Genomic DNA, 14,810 nt, shown 5'->3' with positions numbered 1-14,810 from the left:
TAATGTGGTAAACTTGGTTGTCCCGTCTTATCCTTAAGGTTTTTAGGAGACTCCTCTTTTCTACCACGTTTCTTAACTTTTTCTCATAACGTAGGTGGTCGATTAATTTCATCATCAACATTCTTTGGTAGCACGAATGCTACCACTCTTGAATTACCTGCTACTGTCTAAGTCCAAGCCTCACATCCATACAGACACATATCCATACGTGGCATCTGATGAATTGTTTCCTTACTTCTGTGTTCATTTTATTTCAATTTTTCAAAGCCTGTTTTCTCTTTTCTTTGCAGAACCGCACCGCAAGAACATGGTCGTCTTCAACATGAGCTCACTGGCCCCCAACGAAGAGGTTTTCACGGCACACCTGCACCTCCGCCGGCGACGCCTACCTCGCGAGGGCGCCGCGCGACACCAGCGCCGACTGCGCAAGACTCTCGAACCACCGATGCACGTGAGGCTAGTCCGCGTGGACCCTCGCGGCCGCAAGAGACCCACCAATATCGCGTCGTACCCGGTTGCACGTGGCGAACGCGGTTGGAGGGTTCTGGACGTAACCGCCGCTGTGAGGGAATCAGCCGCCACGGCTAACACCAGACAGGTCTTCCTCGGCGTCCGTTTCGAGGAGCGCGGCCGCTCGGAACGCCGGCGTGCCCGCCGACCACTGACCCTGCCCGTCGAAGACTTCCTGCAAGCGCGCTGTGCCGACGAGCCCATGGCCTACCTGGTCCTGTACTCCAAAGCGTCCGAGGACGGAGAGGAGGTGGAGGAAGAGGATGCAGATTACCGGGACTCTTCCTGGTTCAACTCGGACCTCGAGATTGGTAGTGTTGAGGACCTGTCCGTAACGGACAACGAGCTGAAAGTGATGGGCGGAAATTACATTGGTCCAACCCGGAAGGGATTCAACTATGCAGATTACCTGGACGCGGGGTATGGTTTTGAAAGCAACAAGATCCACGAGCCGACAGGAGGTTTTGGGAACTTGGACAACATGGGTAAAAAGCATGGGAAGGACAGCCAGTTTTACAAGAAGGAGAGGAAGCAGAGGAAAGGCCGGGATATCAGTGACAATGAGCTCCCCAGAGATGACGATGGTCTTGCTGGAGTGCTGACCAAACAAGTTGTCATGCCAGCGGTCGCCAACGGGATGGTCTTCGAGAATGTCAACCCCACTGGCCTGCCGCTGGAAGAGCACACCACGTCGCCCTACCCGTCTTTGCCGCTGGCTCAGCCTGGATCCTGGAGGGATGCTGGAGTGAGGAGACAGAGGGATGGTATTTGGGGTGGTGCCATTCCAGGAGATGCAAGACCTGAGGGAAAGGCTAATAATGGACAAGGCTCCGCAAGGACCACGGAGGATCAGAGCAGATCCAATCGCAAGAGTGATGAAATCCCTCTGAAAGAGGGCAAGGAATCGGCGAAGTCAAGCCAACGATCCAGCCGCTTCGCAGTGGGCGTCGGTAAGGATGGATCCGAGAAAGCAAGTCGAGGAAAAGGTGGTGAGGAGGACAGAGAAGATATGTGGCGAAGCTTTGGAGAGGTAAGTACAAAAATGTTTTGCTGATAAATAGCTTCATTCTTTAAGTTTGCCCCTCGTAAACTCCCTACAAAAGTTGCTTTGATTTTTATTGCGAGAATGATTTTTAAAAGATAAATTATAAGACCTAACTTAACCTTTTAGGTACCCTGTATGAGGAGTACCAATATCTAAAATTCCACTGAGCAATTATATTTCCTCTACTAGCAGAAGTGCTGTGTACTTTAATGCCCCAGAATTTGTTAGCTGAGGAAAGGACATGATGTGAGCACAAGTAATTTCTCAAAAGTAATATCATTTAAGAAATAAAGATTATTGGAAAAATAGGCGTCGCAGACATGACTACACTACATCACCTTCTCTTCCTCCTTGTTGATTATGGTTTATTGATAGTACTTCATGCCAACTACTTTGGCCATTCACGTTCAGTGATTAAGATGGTGAAGTTGCTCATGATAAGATATCAAAAAGCGTAAGTAATATTGAGCATTTCGCCTGTCTGATGAGGAATCTTGAGTTATTTCATGTATATGGTGAGATTGAAACATTCCTCACGAAGAGTTGTATTCGTAAATCCCAAAATAAAATATTTAACTTAAATGCCCATTGCCCATATGGGCAATAAATGTAAATATTTTATTCTGTGTATGTAATTTATTTTATTAATGGTAATGTAACTTAATCAAATTGTGTTTTGTATAGATATCATTGTATAATTTTCTGGAGCTCAACTTCCTTTTGTGGCTTTTTGAATGGATTGAGCTTGTGAAAGTATCAATGAAACCATTACGATTGGGTGAAAATATTTAGATTTGTATTATGTGTGAGAATCATTCTAGGTAACATTATTTAGCTCACAAAGATACCCTAATTTAAATGTATGATCCTGCTTCCCCTTTGGTTAGTACTTATATTGGCAAAGATAGCTCCCATTCCATTGGAGACATTTGATGAGGGCATCATTTATCTTAGGAGCAAATTACATTATTCGCCATGAAAGTATCCTTCGTCGATTTAATTAGCCTTCTTACGTCTCATTGCAGACTTCGCCGTCAAAATTTTTGTGTCCTTTCAAACCTTTACCTGTTTGTTAATAAATATTTAACGACTTTTCCGGTGACATGTTCTCCCTTAAATCTTTGTTAATAATTGGTAAGTAATCGTGCATTGAGACATCTAAAGTGAAGTCTAGGGAAAAAAGTCAACCACTTTCGTGTTGTGAAAGGCGTTACTCAGAGAACGTGAAAATTCTGCACCCACTCCACTTATGACTGGGTGCATTTCATCATGAGGACAATACACGACCCTTTCTGGACAGCGATTGACTTAGGAGGGACTAAATCCAAGTTTGATGCTCAAATACTTGTTTTATTTCATATTTCTTTTCTTCCTTTCGTATTTCCATTGCCATCATTTTGTATGGCTTCAAAATTAAAGTCGCGGTGAAGAAAGAATCCTTTTTTCATGATGCTCTCTGTGTTTTTCATCGTTTTAAACACCATGCTAAAATAGTATAGGTACACTATTGTATGTTCCACAGAAGTTCTATAGAACATATAACATTATAACAGTGTCTCTTTTATTATGTTTCCTGCCATCAAGTTCCACCGAGTATCGCCATCCAGCCAGTTGACCATGTTAAATTACTCAAAATCTTTCGTTCTTCAATCTTAAGATGTGCTGAAATTTTCATTTATCTAATTTTTTGAGGTTTTGTACGAGAACGTGCTGCGTTTATGACGACTGCGGTGCAACCTATACGGTTAGATTTTTTACTTTATGCAATGGAAATAATGGGTCGGAGTTATCAATGTAGTTTAAGCCTGAAATATATATAACGACAAAAATATTTATAAATGCCAAGCAAGATTCCATAAAGTAAATTGGGTAATTATGATCTAAGCACATATGATCTATGAATGGAATGATGCCAAATTTAATTCAATTTAATTGCATAATACGAATTAAAGTGAATTATGTGTTAAATTTGAATGCGTTTCAATTTCCGCTTGCCAAACGTTCACAGTTCAGCTTCTAATATTATGTATTGGTCTTACATGCAATCGTGAGCAGCCCATAAAAACTAAGATACAGGCTAATGAAATGCTTCTCAGACTGCAGTAGTTCTACAGTGTTATATAAGAAAAAAAGAATTTTCAATTTTCCCTCCGCTGTCATATTATCTTTATATTATTAAATTACATTTTTTTTAAATTAATTCATTTAACTGGCTGGGTATAAATGACACTTGTATTCAAGTTTTTATCAATAAAGATGTAAAATCCTACATTTCGTTTTAACTTAAAAGCCTATTTTTAAAACCTTTCATTTTTTCATTTATTCGACATTTTTCAATGCAAAAATCTATCAAGTGATTTTTTCTTGTAAAAGGTTTTATTTTTAGAATTCTCTGCTTTCAGACTTTATTTTTTAATATGATCACTCAGACAATCAAAGGAATTCCACTTTTCAGCAGCAGTGTGCTGCAATTAGTGCCTTATTAGAGCAGTGTATGATACTTATCAGGCAAATATTCTCACCCTAGTTTTGGCATCACTTATCTTTTATTGAAGCCGAAGTATTTTCGTCGATGCGAAGCTATGAATGAAGAGGGATATTGTATCGTGCTTTATATTATATATACGTATTATATACGTATAATTATTTTGGCTCTTACTTGGTTGATTTTGAAAAAAATTCTGGTTGAAATAGAAAAAAAAAATCAGGAGAGTTTCATTACAAAATTATAAGTATAGCCATACATATCACATTCTTAGGCCTTGCTTTGTAGAACCGCATTGCGATGTGTAGAATAAAATCACTTCGTTAAGTTTCGCAGATATTTATTTACTGTACCGACCAAGGCTTCAACTGCAAGACTCAATATCAAGGTCAATTGATCTTGATAGCCTTTAACCGGCTGTAAATTAGTAAACAGCTGTGAAAATTAACGTAGTAATTTTATTCTACACATAAATATAAACATATGTTCATCCTCGACCATCTATCGAAAAATTGCGTCAACAATCGTCATAGTTGGCGTAAGAACTGCAATAACCAGCATGCAACGGAACTCTCCACCCCCTTTTCACATTCCCACAGTTCGTGAGCTGAAAACTGAGCCCTATGAGTAAAATTATACTCTTGTTTATTCAGGCCAACACTCCACTGTGAGATCTTTGCTAATGATAGATTAGTCCGCAAAAGTAAAGAAATCGTTCAAAACAAGTCCTTCCGTATTCTGCTCAGCCTCTCCAAATTAACGCGCAATTCTCATATCCTTTCCGCTAAACTTCCCTCTGTAAACTGAATAAAGATTGATCAAACTAGTGAATATTTTTAAGTCCAGGTTCGGGGCAGCTAATGATACATAACTAACAGACATGTGGAACTATGATCCTACAGTTGCAACTACATGTACTTCCGCTTCGTCATGTTACTCTTTTATGAGTCATTTGTGTGTCTTCCCAATTCTTCAAGTTTACACATTTTTACATATAATTACATATTTTGAAAGTCTTCATATTATTTGAAATATAGCAAAAAATAAAACAAAAAGATAATTAAATATTTAAATTTTACACGTGCAAGAAAAAAGGAATAATAGCAAGACATGATAAAAAAGATAAAACAATATGAATGAAAATGAAATGATTTACTTTGCGTATATAATTCTGTATAAATTGTATATAAAAATCGCCAACTCATGTTTTCAACGCTCTAATTCTAATATTACGAGTAACAGACTACCTACACATTACAGACATAGTTTTTGGTGAGTATTGGTTTTCTGGGACGGCATCTCTGCGCACCTATGGTGCGACCAGTGATTAGTGCGAACGGCGGTGAAGCCAATAGTTCCATCTAAGTCTTGCATTCACGAACATCCATAGTGAATGTTGTGTGTCGCGTGCATAATTTATGGAATAAAACACGGAATTTTTGCTATCAACCGCGGAACACGAAAATCAATCTTAAACGTCGATCAAAAAGCCAGCTTAATAGCCATTCGGCGAGAATAACGATGGAAGCATGGTTACCTGTAACGTATCGTGTTCTTCAAAGGAAAAATTAGAGCTAAGCTAGATTACTCAGGTCCCATTTCCCCTTCTGAGGCCACTGTCATGGAAGTTTGAAGTAAAGGGGTAATGAGAGTCTAGTGATTGACAAGCAGATGACCTCTGGGTAGCCCCTGAGTCAATAGGGTAGTTTCCTTCATCAAAGAAAATGAAAGCTATTGATTGCGATTCGTTACCCACCATTAATGTATTCATAATATACAAATTACTTGGTTTTATAAATCCCGGTTTAGACGAATGGCAATGGTCAATTTTAACCGCATTTGAAAAAGGCCAGATTGGCGCCCATGCGATGCCTTTCCACGTGACGTCACAGGGACATAGTTTCTATACGAGCAGATAGGAGATTTACATCGTCTCAGATTACCAATGCATGCATAAGGCACAGAGCTCAGGGGAAACATTTCTTAATAATCATCTATTAAAACTGACTAAGGTCGGAAAGTTTCCTTCGTTTGATAGGGTATTAATAATCCTTATTTAAGACAAGCGCTACCTGCTAGCAGGGTACTCCGCTACTTGCTAGCAGCCTGAATCGTATCAGCGCTCAAAGCTTCGCCCCAAGGTCACCTCACACCCCGACAGCGGGAACCAAAATTACGTCACACGGGGTTTTCCCAGCATTTATACTTAGCCGTCGCGTATTCGCGCTCTTGAAAATTTTAACTTTGCATTTAATCGCGAAAAATAGATATCGTCATTTAAAAATCTAAAAGCGTGAAATGCATACTCCAGGAGTAATAATCTTTCTATTTAGGCAATAAAAAATAATAGAAACCCACCATATTTTGAACTAGGGAAAACTAACTGGAGGAAATGAAAGGTAGATAATGACTCTTACCAGAAAGTATGCTATCGTTTAAATAGGTGCTGCACAACTTCTAAGTCGGTCATGTTATCCATGGAGAAAGTTCTGCCGGATAAAATTATTTGCTCAACACGTGCGATAGAATCCGTATCTCATTATATTCGCAGGTAGTTTTGAATCAAATATACTTCAAATCTACAACCTCTCCACCTTTTTAGCATCACAAATATATCTCAATTATGGGAGTTAATCAACAATAAGATACTGTCATAAATAATTTACTCAGTGCAAAAATCCATGATAACCGATTTATTTCGTTGATAGATTCTACCTTACGAACGTGTGTAATACGGAATCGGTGACGAGTAATCGGAGACCATTTATGATGAAAAAGTGCTCGTCTTTCCCAAATGTCTTTGGCTATTTCCCAAATCACCACGTTCCAATGCTTCAGAAAATTTTCAGGGTTTATACCCTTACAATGTGTTGTATCCTGTTATTCCAGAAATTCATCACCTTGCAAACACGTAGTTTGACTTTGATCGCTATGAATGATCCCTCCGAAGACATTCGGATTATTTTTCGGATGTCGTTATTCGGATTATCAGACAGCAGCATGGCACTCGTGTGAAAATAAATCATTTGCGTGCGATCAGCAGAACCATCTGCCTATAAAGTTTTCGATAACAGTTTTATTCTTGTATGTATTTTTTGCATTAAATAATGAAATATGAGCCTAATGATCACAGAAGTAAATAAAAATACTATTTAACTATATTACATGCCTTTGGAGTTCAAGAGTATCGAGTAAAAGAAAATGCTGATTTTATCACCTTTTGCTGAGCTGTGTTGCTCGATTTTTTTGCGATGGTGAGCATATCGCTTGCTGCTCATAGCGTAACCGTCGCACTCAACATACATATAGACGTTACATGGAGAATGGCTGAGCCTGACAAATACTAGAAATTATCCATATGACATATGTTATGGTGAATGGTGAGTAGTAATGATTTTCAAATATTGGAAATCGATTGAAATCAACCGCCATTGCTAATCACCAATCACCATCTGGAATCGTCCACTAGAAATAATTATTAATTGAGAAATTGTCCTTTGTATATCTTCGGGGCTAGTTGAATGATAACAGGTATTGAATTTCCATTGCTGTGCTTGATCTTATAACCAGCAGTATGCTGTTCTGATATCCGCTCAGTATATTGACATCTTTGCATTGAATTCGTGGGGGCAATTTTATTCATTGTTTAACAGCTCTTACCCTGTCAGTCGTTATTGGGCTGTATTTATTAAAATATTAGCCATGGATCTTCGTAAAATTCAAATTGGGTGAATTCACGTAGTGCAACATCAGGCTATGAAATCCTAACATGTCTCACTTTATTATTGCAACAGCCTCATTATTATTGTTAAAGCTGAATCAGGTGGTTATGAGAATACTGGAGGATACTTTTATGCACTGAATAAAGTGGCGGCCAGTAAGACCTTATAATCATTTTTAAATAATGTATAATCCCTAGTAAGGAATTTAAATGTGTAAAAACGCAGTCATCAATTAAATAGGCGGAATGGGAAATTTTAACATCCGTCAAGATCTAGATTACATCAATTTTAACTCGTAGCGGTCGATTCATTGAAGGCGTGTTTATCATTCAACTTTCGATGATGGAATAGAATAGAATAGATATTTATTCATGATCTGGCTATACCCTTGGAGCAAAACACAATTTACAATATGTGGCTCATTTAAAACACAAAGTTCATGAAAACATCAAGTAATAACAACAAAATTGTTTCATACACCGATAATAAAGAAATGACACATAAACAAGGATTGAAATTTGACAACACATGGAATATGTTGGCTGTACTTTATGTAGGAGTTTATTTTCGCTCTTCATTGAGCAAAGCCATGCATAATTTATATTTAAATGCATGAATGGAGCCCTTCTATTTTAAATCCTCAAGGAAATAATTCCAAAATTTAGATGCCGTTACTAGAAATTATTTCTGGTAGGTAGCTGTGCGTGGAGTAGGATAACACATAAATAGTCCTTTTTGCGAGATGACATGTGAGTAGTTACTGATCTGTTAATAAAGATATCCCGGAGATAATTAGGGATAGCCTCCCTGAAAATCTTAAAAAGGAGAGCACCGAGTAGATATTTTCTTCGGATACAAAGAGTTACACAACCAAGGCTGATTCTGTACTGTGATACATGAACATCCTTTCTTAAATTGAATACATATCTTTCTTACACATGAATTACGTAGCCTTTGTAACTTTCATCCAACTCTTTAGGCATGTAATTATAAACAAGGCTACAATAATCTTAATCTAATAATAATAATATAATAATAAGATGGAAGAATGACTAAGATTTCAATTTTGTCGAAACCGCGATTTTTTTATAAATAATATGCATCATCATCGCATCCATTTTTCACGAACATGTCTTAAATTCTGCATTGGCGTCAAATAATTCCATGATTTGTGGCTGAGTTTCTGTAAGGTCATCACCGTGTCACCTTAATGAGGCTTAGAGTCATAGGTGAAATTAGAATGAAATATTGAGTAACGATTTATTATTATTATGTTAAAAACTGTACGCAATAAACTTACATATGTACCATTTACTCAGTTAAAAGTCATCGTGTAAAAACAAGTATCCACAAAGTTAATTGAAATAAATAAAATTATAATATTACTGCATATGTGACTTAATGCCTCTGACTTACCCTGTTAGAATTTATTCATCATAAAGACAGAAATAAGACAACTACTATTTACCATATAATTTTGAATGCATAAGAATTGTTTGTGGAATCAGTGTTCATAATTCCATCACAATTGTAAATAATTGCATACCTAAGCGCTAGCACGTTTTACTGTGTAATAGCCAGTCTTCCTTTTATCCCTCTACTTTCAGTCATTCCCATGTGTGGAGACAATTTTTCCTTCGAAAAGAATTGCGGTAAATCTCTTCTGTCAAATGCCGATATCAGATATAAATGTCACGCTTGGACCCAAATAGCCGGGTAATATGTTGGCGAACATTCTGTCCTGATTGCTTGCACAGGACATTTATGGCCTCAAATATAATGGACTGGAATCCATGAGTGCGACCTTTTGAGTGTTTTGAGGAGGAAAAGTGATATACTACTTCAATGTTCATTTTCTCGTTGATCGGTTATTTTTTCGGGCAAAAGAAAGCTGAATGCTGTTCATGTTAGGTTTATCAGTTGCTGTGATATGTGGCTTTATTTTTTCCAATTTCTGTACAATAGTAAACTAAAAAACGGCCATCTGCAAAACATCTATTCAAACCTTTGGTCAATTATTATTTATCAATAGGGTCTCGAAAGGAATAATTATGGTTTACACGTTTTTAAATTAAAGCATCTTCGTAATACTTATATAATTATTATCATCTTTTACTTGTTTTTTAATTATATGATAATTATTTGAATAGCGGTCCGTTTGGTAATCCCACTTCTATCCGTGGAGAAATAATTTATAAAAAAAGTTAAACGTTGGTTGCATCTGGCGTGAAATTAAATTTTACAAAAATTGATAAACTTCCGAGAGTGATCTAAGAGGAATTTTTACGGGAATTTTACGAAAGTAACTACTTACTTCTAATCAACCGGTGAGAATTCTGGGGTATTGCAACAAGATTAATGGGATGAGATGTGTTTGCACGTTTCCTAATCAACTGGTGAGAGAACCGGGGTATTGCTATTAGATGAATGGGATGAGATATGAAAGTATGATTTTTGGTCGAGGCGACAGTGCCGCTAGGACATGGAGATTCTTCAACTCTGACTGAAATTCATTTCGCTGCTAAGGGCTTTATACAGTTGGCATACTTTCACTCTCCAATTAAAAAATCAAGGAGCCTGGCTTAGCGGTAGAGAGCGGGGTCGCCATTTCGAAGACACCTCTTACTCCCCAATGGGCAGCGAAAGCATCGCCCTTCCGAAAGTGCTTTAAAAGGAAAGGAATACATTCTGAATAAACTTGAAACTCTCGCCCGTTAAGGGATAAGTGATTTTTTCACATGGTCTTGTTTTATTTACCACGGAACTTTTTAATAGCGCGGCACTTAACGGTCTGTGGCTGATTTCCGGGTCTGCAGAAAGTTTTAGCCGCTGCGATTCCATTAGGAAGTTCCAGAGGAGGTTCTGACCCTCATTAGCGCCGGTCTCAATCAACCTCGTCTCATCTCTGAGTCTGTCCAGTGACCTAGCGAGACGTCCCGCACCGTGGTGTGTATAAAAGTTGCAAATGACCAAAAACCGATTTCACCGACCCCTGGTGTTGTCTAGTGGCAGCTAGGCTTCAGACTGGGTCCCCATATCTATGCCATTGGGCAAGTGAATGGATTTAATAAGCCTCAAAACTTTAAAAGCTCCAAGTACGAATTCAATCGATTCACATACTCATTATATACAATAATGAACATTTAAAAAGCTTCCGAAAGATGGGAAATTCATATAACACTATGAAATTATTAAAACTTTTCATTTTGAAAGTAGTTTCTCCGAGGTAAATAGCTGATATTATAGGAGAGGCTGATGAAATCAGAATCTGTGTGATCAAACAAACTTTTCTCTGAAAACAGAGTAAATATTACTGTTTACGGAGCCTAAATGAAACTTATTGGAACTTGGTTGGAAATAAAAGAACAAAACTTTGTAATGTTCACTTGTATATTTAAATAGGCACGACCCGGGTTTCGTAACACAGTTACATTATCAGGTGACTGATATTACATGCATCTCATATTTATACAAAATTCAATGTGACAGAAAGGACATCTATCGGAAGGGAGTGGATTTTGTGAGTGGGGGTGGGGGTTAAGCAGGGAATGGAGGGGGAGAAGGAGGAGGAGACTTAGTTTGGGAGGAGGGTTTTCCCTGTGTGGATAGGTATCTGATCAGTGAGGAGAGGGAGGGGGTAAGGTGGGTGAGGGAAAGAGGGGCTAAGGAAGGTTGCGGTGTTGGAGAAGAGGAGAATAAAGAGAATATTAGCGGGGGTACATTGAGTTATCCAAGTCACAATAGTCTATGGTAGTTCACGAGTCCGGCTAAAGATGGTGCGGGCATGGGATACTGATTTCCCCGAAGGACATGGATCACTGGAGGAATTTTAGCAGAATCACTGCGTGGTACTCTTTCTTGGAAAATTTTAATAGCACACAGGTGGATGGGCACTTAGAAATTTTTAAGGCTGTCACTGTGTGAGTTCACTGATGGGGATGGAAAAGATGGGGAAAGGCTTTAAATATACAAGTGAGCCTTACAAAGTTTTATTCTTTTATTTCCAATATGAAGAGGTTTCAGAGAGCCGAGCCTTAAGTAATCTGTTATATTATTGGAACTTAATACCGTTGGAGGAAGTTCTAATGGGTAATTGTGATGCCTCTCAGTTTATCCACCGAAACAATACCAACAATCTTGGAGAATACGAGAACAAAAAGAGGAGAAATTTCACGAACCAATTGCAATGCAGAATGAAATTGGCGCATATTCGTGAAGTGTACGGGGACCGCGGATGAAACTATTACAGCTACCTATTTCTTGTACAGGGTTAACTTCAGTGTGCTGCAATTGTATTAGACTTAATATTGAAGAATGTTTTGCAACAAATACGAAAAATCTGGCACCTTACCTAATTGATAAATTTTAGCGATTGGAAATGTACTGAATTTGAATTACTGAAAAGTACTGAAAAAATGTATTCGGTTTCAATGATAGTCAAATATGTTTATTTATTAGTTCGTATTGACATAGACTATGAATCCAGTAAAAATAGGATTGAAATCAATTCTCATATTGATTATAAACAGTAGCATACTAAAAATTCAGTAGCATTGGTAACCTCGCAGTAGATCTTAGCGGCTGTACTACGTACTTGCATGCCTAAAACATTGAGTTACCAAGAGCTCTTTCCCCTGCCAATTTTTCAAAGCTTTTAGTTCACATCAGCCTTCAGCTGCACGAGTCGTTTCTAAAAAATTCTGCCTACATTCCAACGTGAAGTACAAATCTGTTAGTGTGTCCTCTAACCTCTAATCATCAATCCTCTAACCATGTTAAGTATTTTATCTGCGCATTTATTGAAGAGTTTGTCCAACTACCCCCATGTATACACCCTGAATGGTTTTAACGAAAAGGGCAACGAGCGTAGAGGAAGCGTTACACATATGTTAAAAGATTAATGGCTGGGTGCCGCAAGAGACTTGGAGGTTGCGTCCTAGGCTTGTATGGCTTGAGCAATTGAGAATAGATATCTTTAAGAGCGACACGGAGAACGTCATATTACTCGGCTCGCGGCTCGCACTACATCTCTAGGTACGACCGAAGCAATAAATCGAGCGAGATAGTTTACTGAGCAGAAAGGTATGAGAATTCGTATTCCCCCGAACAATAAAGGATGTTAATGGAAGCTTGATGCAATTTCGTTTGAGCGACGTTAGGTATAGTTTATATCTGTAAATGGCTGGTATCCTAACACCGATTACGTATTGAGGTTGCTTTTGGGGTAGTATGTAGATGAATAAAATTGTATTGCATAGATTCTGTCATGTAGGGGATTTCTTTTTAAATCCGCTGGTACATTCCTTGCGATAATTTCATGAAATTCCCCCACCGATTCATGAAAATACCATGTGTATTAGGAATACCAGTAGTATACGAAGGAATTCAACAAAAAGCCTCTTTTAACGACCATTTACTCGCCCATGTATCATTTAGCTTAAAATATTTCCTCCATTCTCTAGCCATAGTTCAAAAAGGCAAGCTCCTCCATAAAAATGTCGCAGAATTTTCTCAGATGCTTTCAGGAATTAATAGGAAACTTGTGGTCTCAGGACATCTCACTCACCTTTGACGTGTCTATACCATTCACGTGATTTTCTAGCGTGGCAGCTGTCACAGTGGTTCGGAAGAAATCTTATGGAAGCAGTAAAAGTGGTCGAATCATGCGAAAACTCAGCGTATATTACATGGGGACTGCATAGAGGAAGCCCAATTCCATCCCATTGAAGGCTGATTTCTGTTGCCACTTCGGTCGCATTTTCATCGGCTTTCAAAAATATCCCCAGCGCGGTGATGAGTGCAATGCGATCCACTTTTTCCAATATTTTGCATTATAACTGCTTTTCAATTGCGAGGAGTAGCATTGAAGAGTTATTAATTTGATAATCACATCAACACGAATGTAAATTTCGGTTGACACCCCTAATTATACGTTATTTTCCCGTAACACTCAGATCAATGTGTCCGTCAGCGACACGAGTGACGACTTCTGTAAACCCCCTTAAAGTGCGTGGTGTTTGACAACACATGGAGAGGCCGACTTGATGATCACCTTTTGTAATATTGGTGCCCAATATCTTAATGGATGGCAACCAACCAAGGAGAATGGAGAAACGACTCGAAAATGCTACATAGAAGCTAGGAAAATGGATTGGGTAATGCTATAATCAAGCCCTCAAGGTAGTTACACTTCGTGTAGGACATCTTCGTGGTGTAGAGACACGGCCTGAGGAAATTAGAAGAATTTGATGATTATCTAAATAATATTGATCATTGCATACGATTCACTACAGAAGCGGAAGCAGAAGGAGGGTTGCCATCCTTAGACGCCCTGATATCCAGATGAGAAGATGGTACTTTAGGATACAGTTTTTTTGAAAACCTATCGGCATATCAAGCGAATGATGAAGATCATAATTTATCGACAAGGTACTCTCCATTCCACTGATGATGTGAGATAAGTTACTCCTAAAAGCCGGAGGACCAGAAATTTACATCGTTTCACCACCATCACTTAGCTAAGTTTTATCACTTACATTTTATTACTTACGCTTTACGTTTTCTCTCTTATCCTTCGACCATCACCAAAATTACGATTGTAGCCTCATTTATTAAAGGGGAGTCCTGCCTAAGCAAGGGAATCAAATTCATCTCAGGAGATGCGATGACGTTAAAAATAGCTTTAGGTGCGTTCTGCATACTGTGTATTCAAATTTTCGTTCATTTTTGTCTTAGGCTAACAGTTCCTCAGAACTCACTAAGGATTAAGTTCACAATGAAAAATATTTGGCCTATCCGGGATTAGAACTCGAATGTCACGATAGTTGGTCAGGCGTGTTAACCAACTACACCACCAAGCCACCTTTTCAAGGGAACTTCAAGATGGCGACCTTAATCCTTGAATAGAACTTTGCTAGAACTAAATTACTTGTTTCATGCACAGCGGAGGCACTAGCCGGGCAAACTGTTTGCAGCGTGCGCCACCAGGGCTGGGCGAGTGTGCGCCTGAACTAACGCTATGGTTTCATACGATAGTTTTGATTAATAA

At 38.5% G+C, this 14,810-nt stretch overlaps 1 protein-coding gene across 2 annotated transcripts in view; it reads left to right on the top strand.

The window, feature by feature from the left end:
* The window catches only part of LOC124171393, a 170,900-nt gene that overhangs the window by 135,542 nt on the left and 20,548 nt on the right, over positions 1 to 14,810 (top strand). For both annotated transcript variants that reach the window (XM_046550566.1, XM_046550565.1), the window contains exon 2: positions 291 to 1,540. In XM_046550566.1, the coding sequence (XP_046406522.1) occupies positions 291 to 1,540 (1,250 nt within the window). The remainder of the gene's footprint in view (positions 1 to 290; positions 1,541 to 14,810) is intronic.

This window comes from Ischnura elegans, chromosome X, assembly GCF_921293095.1.
Source record: "Ischnura elegans chromosome X, ioIscEleg1.1, whole genome shotgun sequence".
NCBI lineage: Eukaryota > Metazoa > Arthropoda > Insecta > Odonata > Coenagrionidae > Ischnura > Ischnura elegans.
The sequence above is the reverse complement of the archived record's forward strand: the minus strand, read 5'-3'. Positions and strand labels throughout refer to the sequence as shown.